Source organism: Montipora capricornis, chromosome 13, assembly GCF_036669925.1.
Source record: "Montipora capricornis isolate CH-2021 chromosome 13, ASM3666992v2, whole genome shotgun sequence".
NCBI classification, from domain to species: Eukaryota; Metazoa; Cnidaria; class Anthozoa; order Scleractinia; family Acroporidae; genus Montipora; species Montipora capricornis.
Genome location: NC_090895.1, coordinates 879473 through 892869, shown reverse-complemented (window position 1 = coordinate 892869; position 13397 = coordinate 879473). Strand labels below are relative to the sequence as shown.

Sequence of the window (13397 nt, the reverse complement as noted above, 5' to 3'; positions counted from 1 at the left end):
AGTTTTCCTGCTTCAAATTTCAAACTTGAAATTTTGAATTTACAAACTAGAAATTTTGAGTTTCGAAACTCGAAATTTTGTGTTCACAAACTCGAAATTTCGAGTTTCGAAACTGGTCATTGTAAAATGCAGACTGCAGACTAGGGCTAAAATGCAGATCATTGTTATAATTTAACTGTTGAAAAAGCCCAATCTAACCTGCTAAAAGGACCGTCAAGTCCAAAACACTCAAAGCAAACAACCTTTCAAGAGCAGCCAAGGAGTAAATTAAGCCAAATGAAAGCCTTTGGGAGACGTTTCTAGGCTCCTTGTAATGTATAAAGACTGTCTAAAGAGATTTTTTTTATCACCTAGGAGAATTTGATCCGTTCGGATATCTTAGCTGAAAATTGAAGTGTCCGAAAATTTTAAGGAAGGATGTCTTCATTTCAGAAATTGCTAGCTGAGCGTTACCTCCTAAGAAACTTCCAACCGAATCATCTGCTCATCCGAAACTGCTAGGTGACCTTTTTAAGTGCCATAAATTGCAAAAATACCCCTTTCGAAAACGTAAGGACTACTTTTCCCTGGTTTCGAATCTTTTAGATGATGGACTAGTAAAGAAATCTGTGGCTGTTTGGCAACGTAGAACCGAAATTCTTAGAACAGTTTGACTCTCCTGAACACATAATTCAACGAAGATTACGGTTGGGTGTCCCTGACCTTTGGATAAAAATCAAATCTCAAAATTTTGCCAGTCAAGAGTTAAGCAATCGCACCTTCAAAATCTGAATATAAAAAGGAACATCTTTTTTTTTTTTATCATAGTAGCACTTTAACACAGCGCCTTCATTATGATATTTTAGGTGCTTTTGTAAAAACGTGATCCTCACCATTTCGCAAATTAGTGGTGACAGTTATTGTTTGTCCAATAAGCTGAATTATGCCTGCAGTTTGACTCCTTATTTATTATCTGTAGGAGAACTGACGCACATGATAACGTTATCATTGTTGTTTATTTATTTATAGACCTTTTCAAGGTTTCTGACGCCATCTTGGTTGGTGGGCAAACGCGGCTTAAATTACAGTGAATGTATGGGATTTTGGCCGAATTCAAGCCCCTGTAACTCCGCTGCAAAAAGGCAGATTTCAAAAATTCTAAAATAATTTTTAGTCATCTTATTAATATTATTCACTCAACAGAAAATTAGATCATTCCACAAAGCAGAACGTCTGAAAATTGGATATTAGAAAGCTCCTGATGTCGCTTCAAATTTCGCGGAAATTTGCATAATTTTGCTTACAAGGGTTTATCTGAAATTTACAAATTTCGTTTACGATCATTATAGCTTGATTCTGAAAGTCATACTTCACGAAAATAATGTCACGAGAAGAGCTTTTTGAGAAGTATTCTCGCTATCCACAATCGTCAGACCTTAAAGGAATTATAATGGTTCGAAGTCGGCAAAATTCTGATACACTCTTAATATGAAGAAAACCAAACTCATAGTTTTCAGACATAGCCCGATAGATTTAGCTCACTATATTTCTCTTGTGATGGATGGCAATGTTGTTGAACAAGTTGAAAGTACAAAATTCCTAGGTGTTGTTGTTGTTGATCAGGTCATTAATTGGAAGACTCTTGTTAACTTTCAGACATAGTTTGATGCTACTCTTGAATGTAGCTCCAAAAATTACAAATGATTGAAAGAGCTAACGTTTCGACTCTTCTGTCTAGTGTTTTAATCAGGGGTGATCCAAAGGTATCGTAAAGGGACAAGGGTGCAAACAGGTGTCACGTAAACTTTATTTCTAAGGACGAGAATTCGTCGGAATGAGACATCTGGGAGTATTGTTCACTTTGCATTTACGGGCGGACAACTCATGAAAGTGTCGGATGTGTCGCGAAATTGTGAACGATGAATCGGGTGATTCAGCAAAGTCAGACACTACTTACAGCCTAATGGCCCGTTCAGACCAAACCTTAACCATCTTTTCAATATGTTTAGTTAAGCACGGTTTCAAATTGTTTTCTTTTTAAATCATGTATACAGCATTTTGTCGACTGCAAATTTAGCACAGATCAAAGCATGTATTGAAACCCACCTAAATCTCATGTAAAAGCCAGTCGTTTCTGTGACTGATTTTCTTTTTGTAAAACCCAGTTTAATTAAACATGTCTTGTTGGTGTGAATGGGGTATGAATCACTCTTTGCATTGCATTATTCGCTAATTAATCTCTCTTGTTGCATTGTATAATGGTTCTCTACATACATATCTACTAACCTAAATAGGAGTGTATCTTGTTCAAAAGCTTGAGGTTAGGACAAGCATACTGCTACGCCGAATGTGACAAAATGTCAAGTCCGCTAAAAATAAAACAAGTCACACCATTTATAATCAAGTTGCCAACAATTACCATCAATTTGTTTGTTGACCAAATCAAATTCCTCGCAATTTATGTCACTTCTCTTGTTGTGCAATTCATGTATTCAAGGCCCGCGCATCGAATGTCAAACTCGATAATTGCAATTCAAGATGCTTGTTTTATAAATCAAGAAGGGAGAGAATAGCTTTTGATCAATTCTATTTTCGAGGGGGACTGAACACCTATAGCAAAATGATTAAACGCGAGTAAATCTGAGCGAGACAGGGGCCGCTGAAAGTATCGAGGATCTTGGTCTACAGGCGAATCTTTCACTCAGCCCAAGCACAGGAATACTCGTTCCTCGCATGTCGCTATAACTTCACCCAGTTCCCGAAGTTGTGAAGAGTAACTCGCTCAGAGACCCAATTGCGAATGATCAGCAAAATGAAGCACATCTACAACAAGCAGTTTGAGTAACCAATATAATCCACTAGAAACTTATGGCTACAAAAACTGACAACAGGAGAGTGTTTCAGTGACTTTTATTAGTATTGCGAGACGTTTATTATTGTAATATGATTAATAGTTAGCTGGTCAATGTCGTTTTGTTTAACCCGAAATAGGATATGATTTGTAACTTGAGATAGCAAATTTTGTCGCTTTTTATTCTACTCGTGGAACGTGCAGTTGTGATTTTGGCTTACCCGTTTTTATGGCTTACCTGGTTATGCATTTATTATGGAATTCAAGGTTTACTTTGGAGTCTCGTCACGAAGTAAGTTGATTAATAAGTTTCTCTTTTCTCGATTGTTTTGTAAGAATTGGATTTAGAGTTTTCTGTTATATTCGTGTTAAATGGAATATTATCTCGCATGTAAAAACCAATTTAGCTGATCGCGTGTATTAGGAATACTTGGACATTAGCGTTTATTGATTATCAGTTTAGTTTTGTTCATTTTATATTAACCTATTAGTTTTTAAGTTTCTGTATATATTGTGTTTATTTCTGATCGAATAAAAAATTAAACAAATCAGCTTGTATTTATACGATTCGAGAGTCCAGAGTCCGTTTATTGGGTTTTCGTTGCCGAAGGGACACTTTCATTCGATTTCTTGTTGGCTAACCTGGTCCCCTTGCGGAGTGAAAACGTACGAGATCGATGGCAGAAGCGGTCATGGAAGAGGCAAAAATAAAACGGCGAACGGCGAAAGCGGCACTAACCCGGCAAGGCAAAGGTTTGCGAAGGAAATTGAGCGACCACAGGCTCATAAGTGAAATTTTAGAAGCATTGCACAGCGTGAAAGCCGCGTTCGAAGATCTGGTCATCAAGCACGAGGCTTACACACAACTACTAGTCGAAGATGAAGCTTTTGAGCAAGAAGAAGCGTGGCTAGAAGAGTGTCAAGACTTCTTTTTGGAAATAGAAATGAAGGCGATGGATTATGCTAATTTGGCAACAAACAATGGAAAATCACATGTGGAAAGCGGAAGTGTGGCGTCACCCGCGGAACAAATCGCAATGTTGTCAATGGGAAATGGAGAAGAAATGCAAGATTCGGCACTTACGAATAGTGCGGCGGCTGAGAACTTTGGCGAAGGGCCCAACATGGAAACAGCACCGACACAGGAGAGCGTTCACGTCAGTGGGAACGGACACAGCATTGGCGCGAATAATCCGGTTAGCTCTTCCAGTACGTCATGTGGATTCAAAATGGAAAAGCCCAAGATGCCCCGGTTCGATGGAGATGTAAGAGAGTACGCAATTTTTCGATCCGACTTCAGACATGCTGTCGACTCAAGATTCAGCAAGCGAGATGCAATTTCGTTGTTGCGCACAAGTTTACAGGGAAAAGCGTTAGAGTTAATCAAAGGAATTGGCAGCGTTAGAGTTAATCAAAGGAATTGGCACAGAATAGGACGCGGCATGGAGCCACCTCGACTCAGTCTATGGAGACCCGAGATTTGTAGCGGATACAGTTACTCAGGACATCAGCAAATTCAGACCGTTACGAGAGGGAGAGGACGCTCGTTTCTGCGATCTTGTTCATCTCGTCCAAAGGAGCTTCAATACTTTAAAGGAAATCGGAAGACCGCATGATATGGACAATAATCACATGCTGGCGTTGATAGAACAAAGAGTGTGCAGTGACGACCGAAAAGTATGGGCACGGCACCTTGAAAACGGCGGACAAGACGCTACTCTAGCTCAGCTAATAACCTGGATGACGAAGGAAATGAAGTCCCGTATGAGAGCAACGGCACCACTTAGAAGTGTTACCCAACCACCCAAGCTTCCGGTGAGCCACGTTGGAACAGCTGAAACGAACACTTCAAGGGTCTACAGATGTTGGTTTTGTCGGAATTCAAATCATTGGATTGACCAATGCCGGAAGTTTACGTCCCTTAAAGCAGAAGATCGAATCAAGGCTGTCAAGGAAAACCACGCGTGTTTCAGCTGTCTAAAACGTGCTGGAAGGGATCATAGGTCAGTCAACTGTTCAAGAAGGAGGTAATGTCCTGAGAGAAGCAATGGCATTCAATGTACGTTTTTCCATCACCCGCTCTTGCATGGAGCCATGCAACCGACAGTCGCAACTGTTTCCGCCTTGACGAGTAATCAGAGAGCATTGCTACCAATTGTACAAGTGGACATAGTAGGAACTGGCAGCGTGACCCGAAAAGCCAATGCGTTACTGGATTCAGGAGCGCAGATAAGCTTAATCAGGTCATCCCTCGCAGAGGATCTAAAGCGAAAAGGAAAATCAGTCGTGGTAACCATCACAAAAGTGGGCGGCGAGGAAGAAGCATTGAAGACAATTATGTATCCCATTCAGCTGAGATCACTAGAGGACTGCAGCGCACACGTCATAGACGCCATAGGAATCCCGTCAATCAGCGACGACGTAGCAGAGGTGGAAATTACCGATATTGCGAAAAAACTTGGCCTCAACAGACATCAGCTCCACCTGGGACATGGACAGACGGACTTGCTTATCGGAATTGACCAGGCAAAACTTTACACCGGAGAAACTAGAAAGTTTGACAATTTGATCGCGCGGCACTCACCACTGGGATGGGTTGTTTTTGGTGCAATACCCGGTCAGTCAGCGTCCACCCATGTGTATCATATCAAGTTGGAAGCACCCGCTGACCTGGCAGCATTTTGGTCCACAAAGAGCATGGGCGTTGCTGTTAAGGCTTGTACCTGCGAAGCAGAAAAACGTAGCCATGTAGAGCGAAGCGAAATTAATTGAAGATGCGTGTCAGAAAATTGGAAACCACTGGTTAATCCCATACCCGTGGAAAAAGGATCCCAGTCAGTTTCCTGATAACAAGTCACAAGCGTTGAGGAAATTGGAGGCAACGGAACGTCGATTACTTAGAAACCCAGAGCACGCCAGAGCTTATGACAGGCAGATGATGGAAATGAAGGAATTACAGTTCGCAAGGAAGTTGACAGAAAAAGAAGCAAGAGAATACACAGGTCCAGTCCACTATATCTTCCACCATGAAGTCTTAAGACCCGAGAACAAGAGCACCGCAGTCAGAATTGTTTTCAACTCATCAGCGGCATTCCAAGGTCACAGATTAAACGACTACTGGATGAAGTGACCCGATTTGTTGAACGACTTGTTCGGTGTTCTCCTTAGGTTTCGAGAAAATCAAGTGGCTTTCTTAGGAGACATCTCGAAGATGTATCATAGAATCCGAATCCTCGAAATGGATCAGCAGGTACACAGGTTCCTGTGGAGAAACCTGGAAACACACCTTGAACCAGGTGTATATGTAAAAACTGTACTTACATTGGGAGATAAACCGGCGCCTGCGATGGCTCAGACAGCCCTTAGGAAAACCGCGAAAGAGGCAAAGGCAACCTTTCCAGCAGCGGCCAAAGTCATCGAAGACAACACATATATGGATGACATATGTGACTCTGTATCAACGGTGAAAGAAGCAAAGAAGCTTACAACAGATCTAGACAGCGTACTTCAGACAGGAGGATTTCAAGTTAAAGGCTGGGTGTCGAACAGGATTGAAGAAAAAAAGAACCGACAACAAGAAGTGTCCCCCCAAGGAATTACAGTGGAAAAGGTCCTGGGTGTGGTTTGGATTAGCGAAAGAGACACACTGTCCTTCAAAGTGCCAGCAGATTTCCCTGAAGGCAAAGAAATGGTTCAGCTCTCAAAGAGGAAAATACTTAGCCGAGTGGCACAAGTCTACGATCCGATAGGATACGCGATCGCATTCCTCATAAAAGCGAAGATAGGCCTGCAAACGCTTTGGAAACGAGGCATCAGCTGGGATGAAGATCTACCTTCCGAACGTCTTGAGAAGTGGAAAACTCTATTTGAAGAGATGGTGCAGTTGAACGGTGTCAGCTTTGAACGTTGCCTAACTCCACCCGATGCAGTTGGTCAGCCAATTCTTTGCGTTTTCTCGGATGCATCAGAAGAAGCATTTGGTGCCTGCGCATACGCGAGATGGCAGTTAACTTCCGGAGAATTTGGCGTTCGATTTATTGCGGCGAAATCCAGAGTGGCTCCTTTGAAGAGATTGACCATCCCCAGCTTGGAACTTCAGGGTGCAGTTTTGGCTTCCCGACTGGGCAAGACAATCTTAGAAGAATGTCGATTCAAGTTTGAAAAGGCAGTCTATTTCCTGGATAGCAGGATAGTATTGGCATGGATATGCAGTGAGGCTAGGCGGTTCAAACCTTTTGTTTCTGTCAGAGTAGGAGAAATTCAGGACAACTCAGACCCTGCCGAATGGAGGCACATTCCAGGAGAGCTAAACGTGGCGGACGAGGTATCTCGAGGGATATCAGTGAAAAACCTAGCAGACAGGTGGCAGAAAGGACCTAGCTTCCTTCGTCTTCCTGAGAGTGAATGGCCACAAGATGCAACAGCTGCTGACCAAAGGGGAGTTGAAAGGAAACAACGCGCAGTCCACCTAGTCTTTGAGGGAAACAAGGGACAGCTACCCCTAGACTGCAAAAAGTTTTCAAGCTGGAAAAGACTGGTTCGTGTGACAGCGTATACTTCAAGATTTGTGTGGAACCTTCGCGCACATTGGCGCAACCGATTAGCAAACCAGGCTTGTAAGCCTAAAGATGGCCCCCTTTCAAACGAAGAGCTACAGAGTGCGGAGACGATGTGGGCAAAGGAACTGCAGATAGGTCTGAAGAACCGTCTCAGCAAAGGTGAATTCAAGAACCTCAGTCCATACACCGACCGAGAGGGCATCGTTAGAGTTGGTGGTCGTGTCGAGAAAGCTTTAGTTTCTTACGACAGCAAGCATCCAGTATTGCTGCCTGGCGATCATTGGATATCTCGGTTGATCATACAGCACATTCACCAGTGTGGACACTCAGGGGTGGCAGCAACAGTAGCTAAATCAAGAAAAAAGTATTGGATAATCCGAGCCCATGACTTGTCGTGTGTGATTTGTCGTGAAGTGGCAGCGAAAGTGGAGACCCAAGTCATGGCCGACTTACCGCAAAACCGTCTGGCTCCTTTTACACCTCCGTTTCACTTCACATCCTGCGATTATTTTGGCCCGTACCAAGTGAAGACTGGTCGAAATAAGACTACCAAACACTATGGAGTGCTATTCACCTGTTTAAATACCAGGGCAGTTCACCTAGAACTCGCAACGGACTGCTCAAAAATGGAACTGATGCAGGTGTTAAGAAGATTCTTTGCTGTTAGAGGAATGCCAGCATTGATGATTAGTGACAACGGCTCACAAATGGTTGGCGCTGAACGGGAACTACAAGCAATGGTGAAAGGATTGGATACGGACAGGCTAAAAGAATTTTGTGCAGACAAGGGGATGAAATGGCAATTTGCCACACCAGCTGCTCCTCATCAGAATGGGTGTGCGGAAGCACTAGTGAAGAGCTGCAAGCTTACCTTAAAGAAAGCGATCGGAGATCAAGTGCTAACCCCTTTTGAGTTACACACCTGCCTATTAAAAGTAGCAAACCTACTCAACCAGCGCCCAATAGCACGAATTCCCAACGATCCAGATGATGGCTCATACATTTGTCCCAATGATATCCTACTTGGTCGAGCATCATCACAAGTTCCACAAGGACCGTTCCGTCAGACGCAGAACCCGCGACATAGATTTGAGTTTGTTCAGAAAATCGTCGACTCCTTTTGGACCCGTTGGACTCGGGATGTGTTCCCGTCACTGCTGCCAAGGAAAAAGTGGCACGCAGAGAAAAGAAATCTTAGATTGGGTGACTTTGTCATTATGCAATCACCAAATGCAGTTCGTGGGAAATGGAATGTTGGCCCCATCATTAACGTGTACCCTGGACGAGACGGCAGAGTGAGAAATGTTAAGGTCAAGACCCGCGATGGAGAATACCAGAGGCCCATTTCCAAGATTGCTGTTATCTACCCCGCAGAAGGCTATGATAATGACTGCCTGTAAAGAAGATGAGAGCAAGTGCACTCATCGGGGCGGAGAGTGTTCCAGTGACTTTTATTAGTATTGCGTAACGTTTAATATCGTAATATGATTAATAGTTAGCTGGTCAATGTCGTTTTGTTTAACCCGAAATAGGATATGATTTGTAACTTGAGATAGCAAATTTTGTCGCTTTTTATTCTACTCGTGGAACGTGCAGTTGTGATTTTGGCTTACCCGTTTTTATGGCTTACCTGGTTATGCATTTATTATGGAATTCAAGGTTTACTTTGGAGTCTTGTCACGAAGTAAGTTGATTAATAAGTTTCTCTTTTCTCGATTTTTTTGTAAGAATTGGATTTAGAGTTTTCTGTTATATTCGTGTTAAATGGAATATTATCTCGCATGTAAAAACCAATTTAGTTGATCGCGTGTATTAGGAATACTTGGACATTAGCGTTTATTGATTATCAGTTTAGTTTCGTTCATTTTATATTAACCTATTAGTTTTTAAGTTTCTGTATATATTGTGTTTATTTCAGATCGAATAAAGAATTAAATAAATCAGCTTGTATTTATACGATTCGAGAGTCCAGAGTCCGTTTATTGGGTTTTCATTGCCGAAGGGACACTTTCGGACATTAGGGAGTTTAAGAAACCAAGAAGGCTGCGGCGACGAAAACGTTACTTCAAACTATTAGCTTGAGCTATCCTAAGTGCTAAGTGTTTCAAGGCGTTTCCATCTTGTTTATGTTGTATAAGACAGGCGAAGTATTCGATAACCAGAATCGTACGAACGGATTTGAAAAAAAGAGAAAGAACAAAAGATTCACTGTTTGTTGTCCATGTTGTCGTCAAAACCAGAAAATTGGTCATTTCACGTTGTTGTTTTGATGAGTACGAGAGAGAAATGCCTTTCAAAAATGCGTGCCGCACGTGCAGCATGATAATTTCTTCCTCTTTTAGGGCCTGTTTAATTTATAAGAAGCGAGCCAGCCCTGTTAGACGGGCTGGCCCGGTAAAACGGATGAAGTGTTTATATGGACGATTTCAGTCAGGCTTACCGGGATGAATTTTAGGAATTTGTTTACGTGTCTTGTAACCGTCAAAGTCACGCATGGGGTACCTGGTGACTTTTCTTGCTTTGACGTTCGAAACGAAAGGTTCATTTTAGCGCTAGCAAGTACGGAATGGCATTTTAAAACAACAGATGCAAAAATAATCCTGTGATTATGCAAATCCAACTACGTTATCAAGGCAACTCACACGTCATGAGAATTTTTCATCCCAGCAAACCGGGCTGGACCGTTTATATGAGAATTTTTTAGCCTGGCTTGCCGAGATCTCCGTAACTCAGACCGGGATCTCGGCAAGTGGGCCAGCCCGCCTTCTGATATAAACGAACCGAAATTTTACTAAATAAAAACAGGCATGAGCTGAGATCTTGGCAAAGGGGGCCTAGCCGGACTGGCCCGCCTGATATATTAAAACAGGTGATATTACTGTTTTTTGGTGTCACGGTCGTTGCCGTAGCAGTCGTCATTTCTTAAACTCCCTATTGGAACGATAAACGGGTTGACCGCCATTACTGGTGCAGTTCCCCTCGAAAATAGAATTGGTCAAAAGCTATTCTCTCCCTTCTTGATTTATAAAACAAGCATCTTGAATTGAAATTATCGAGCTTGACATTCGATGCGCGGGCCTTGAATACATGAATTGCACAACAAGAGAAGTGGCATAAATTGCGAGGAATTTGATTTGGTCAACAAACAAACTGATGCTAATTGTTGTCAACTTGAGTGTTAATTGTGCAAGTTGTTTTATTTTATAGCGGACTTGATATTTTGTCACGTACGGCGTAGCATAGTATAACAAACTTGAAGACTGATTTCCAAAGCCTCTAGCAAACCACTCTTACATTTTAAACGTTCTTGGCATTTTTTGTGGTCTTACTGCTCTGCAAGTTGGATCTTGGATGTATAACTATTACAATAGATTGTTGCCACGGTCCTTCTAAAACACGTTTACAACAGGAACTTGAACTCACGATTAATTTACAAGATCTGCTGAGTCCTGATATGAGAGAAGACTGAACGGACAGCATGTTAAGAAAATACTCCGGACTTCTAAAACGTAAATGCTTGAGTCATGACAAAAACAAGCATTATTCCAAAATTGATTTTCTTTTGTTATTGTGAAGGCTAGTTCCTTATTTTTGCAGGCTGTTTAAATTCGAATGCGCCTAAAGTATGTCTTTAGGACTCCAGTCTAATTTTTGACTTGAGTTGAAAACCCTTGATTAAAAAGGCCGAGGGGCATGTTATGTTACGTTGAGGTTATATATTTTTCAAGTCCAGACCAAGGCACTGACAAAGATGGCCCTCTTAGTGTGTGGAGGAGACTGCGATGGTTAGAAAGTCCATTTCGCTGCACCTGTTTTGTTTCAGTAGTACAACACAAACCATTCCCACAATGCTGCTTTTCCCATTCAAAGGACCCACTGCCAATCTTTATTGAATTATTTTCTTGCGTAGTTAAAGAGATTTTGTTTTCTATCGAGGATTGAAATGTAGCTCCTTAGTGTTTTTGGTGCATTTGTAAAATTACGAAATACTTGCTATTTTGCAAATTAGACTGTCAGTGGTGTCAGTTTGTATTTGTCCAATATGCTGAAATTATGCATTCAGGTTGACTGGTTCTTATTTATGATCTATAAGACAACAAACGCGCATCATAACGTCATGATCATTTTCGTTTATGGATCTTATGTCAGAGACCGTCAAAATGTTTATACATTCAACAAACTCCTTCTTCCTCTTGTGTGCTACTTTCTCATTTTTTTGCCGCCCTCACGACAATTTAAGATTGGTTAAACTTCATCAAAAGCGTTAATCTTTGTAGATGGTCAAAATTAAATAATCTGTTAAGTGTCAATGACTACAGAACTTATACAAATATGCTCTTGAAAATGAAGTTCATAAATTATTGTTTGATATAAGATATAAAGTGTGAACTAAATGCGTTGAATTTTTAAAAAGAAAAACAGAAATCCTAGCCACAAGAAAGGCCCTCAATGCTCGGACTGTTGTAAACTGAAAGACTTTTTTTTCATTTTTAATCTCCTCTACTTCCGTGGTCGCAAGAAATTCGCTCGTCAAATTTGCTCTCTTTTCAGTTGATGATGTAGAGAAACAAATCAAGCGCTAAAAGATTCTCAAAAAGGATTAATTGATTTATTCCGTCACGCTATCTGTCATTTAAGAAAGATGTCACGCAAAAACATCGGCAAAAGGAAGGTCGTGTCGTAGCTCATTGAACGGGCTTCAGGATTGGCCAAAAGAACAGTACATCGTAGAACGAACAAAGATAACAATCGATTTAGCACAGAAAACAATAGGAAGTACGACACTATACTGCCAATGAAATATAGTGTTCAACAAGAGATACGACCCTACCCCAAAAGGAAGAGTGGAGCCTTCAATAGTAAAAATGACTGAACATCTCAATTAAGCTAACCCCAACACTCCCGACTTCCCCCCCCCCCCCCGGTTTGTATCCTAATGGCAAGAATCGCCTAAGTTTCTCCCTCTAAATATCTCTCAAATTCTGGCTTCCTATATACAGTAAGGGATCCTTTGACAGATATCTTAGCACAGATTCAAAAGGGTGTCCTCCAAGTTAAAATTCCGAAGTAAATTACTCGTTGTAGGGATTTATTTAATTTATTTTTTGTTTATGTTATGTTATTCGTAGTATAGTCCCAGCCCATTCTCGCTTGGACCGATGATATATGTGCTTAAATAAATGGCACCCAGCTTCGCAAGTAAATCAATTCCAAATGATTCATACAAAATGATACGGGGGTGGGCGGAGGAGGGGGGGGGGGGGGGTGACGAGGTGCTTTAAATTTGGGTAAAATTCATTAACAACTATTTTTATTAATTTGCTAATAAAACCCCGAAATCGCGACTACCAGTACGTGTTTTCAGTTTCACTAACTGTCAACTGTTCTAGTATATTGGAAAGCATTGACCATATAAGCGAAAGCAGACTACAGCGGTCACAGAAAAGATTAAAAAATACTTAATTGCCATACATTTCATGCCCGAAATGGAAAGAAACTAGCATTATCGACATTATAGTATGCGCTATTAAAATTAAGTTCTCATGATTTCGAGGTTTTATCGGCAAATTAAAGAATTAGTTGTTGCCGAATTTTACCCAAAATTAATGCATCTCGCCCCACCCTGGTATCTTATCAAATGTCAAATGGGACAAATAGTGCAGAAACTGTATTGGCATGTCGGAAAATACTCCCTAGGCCTGCCCACATAGGAAGCAGAAAGCACGATAACAATAATAGGTCTCAAAAGAGCCCAAATGCCGAATATTTTTTACTGATATTACATGCTATTCCAGACTAAAAATAATAATAATAATAATATAATAATAATAATAATAATAATAATAATGATGATGGTGATGATGATAATACTACTACTACTAATAATAATAATTATAATAATAATAATTATAATAATAATAATCAGTTTAGCTCATCGAGTGTTTGTTACCCTTTATCTACTGCATTATTAAAAAAAAATGGTTCCAAATGTTAGTTTATTTGGGAAA

General features: G+C 41.0%; 2 protein-coding genes across 2 annotated transcripts in view; both read left to right on the top strand.

Moving 5' to 3' along the window:
* Positions 1-13397, top strand: part of LOC138029614 (neuropilin-2-like) — a 112615-nt gene that overhangs the window by 9037 nt on the left and 90181 nt on the right. The window lies entirely within an intron of this gene.
* LOC138028839 (uncharacterized) lies at positions 5654-9348 on the top strand. The gene is made up of 2 exons (XM_068876462.1): positions 5654-9073; positions 9308-9348. The coding sequence occupies exon 1, from the start codon at positions 6042-6044 to the stop codon at positions 8787-8789; it is 2748 nt and encodes a 915-aa protein (XP_068732563.1). The 5' UTR covers positions 5654-6041; the 3' UTR covers positions 8790-9073; positions 9308-9348.

What these genes read in the sequence shown, in the direction of transcription:
- LOC138028839 (XM_068876462.1), top strand. Translation starts at nt 6,042, where the DNA reads ATGTATCATAGAATCCGAATCCTCGAAATGGATCAGCAGGTACACAGG.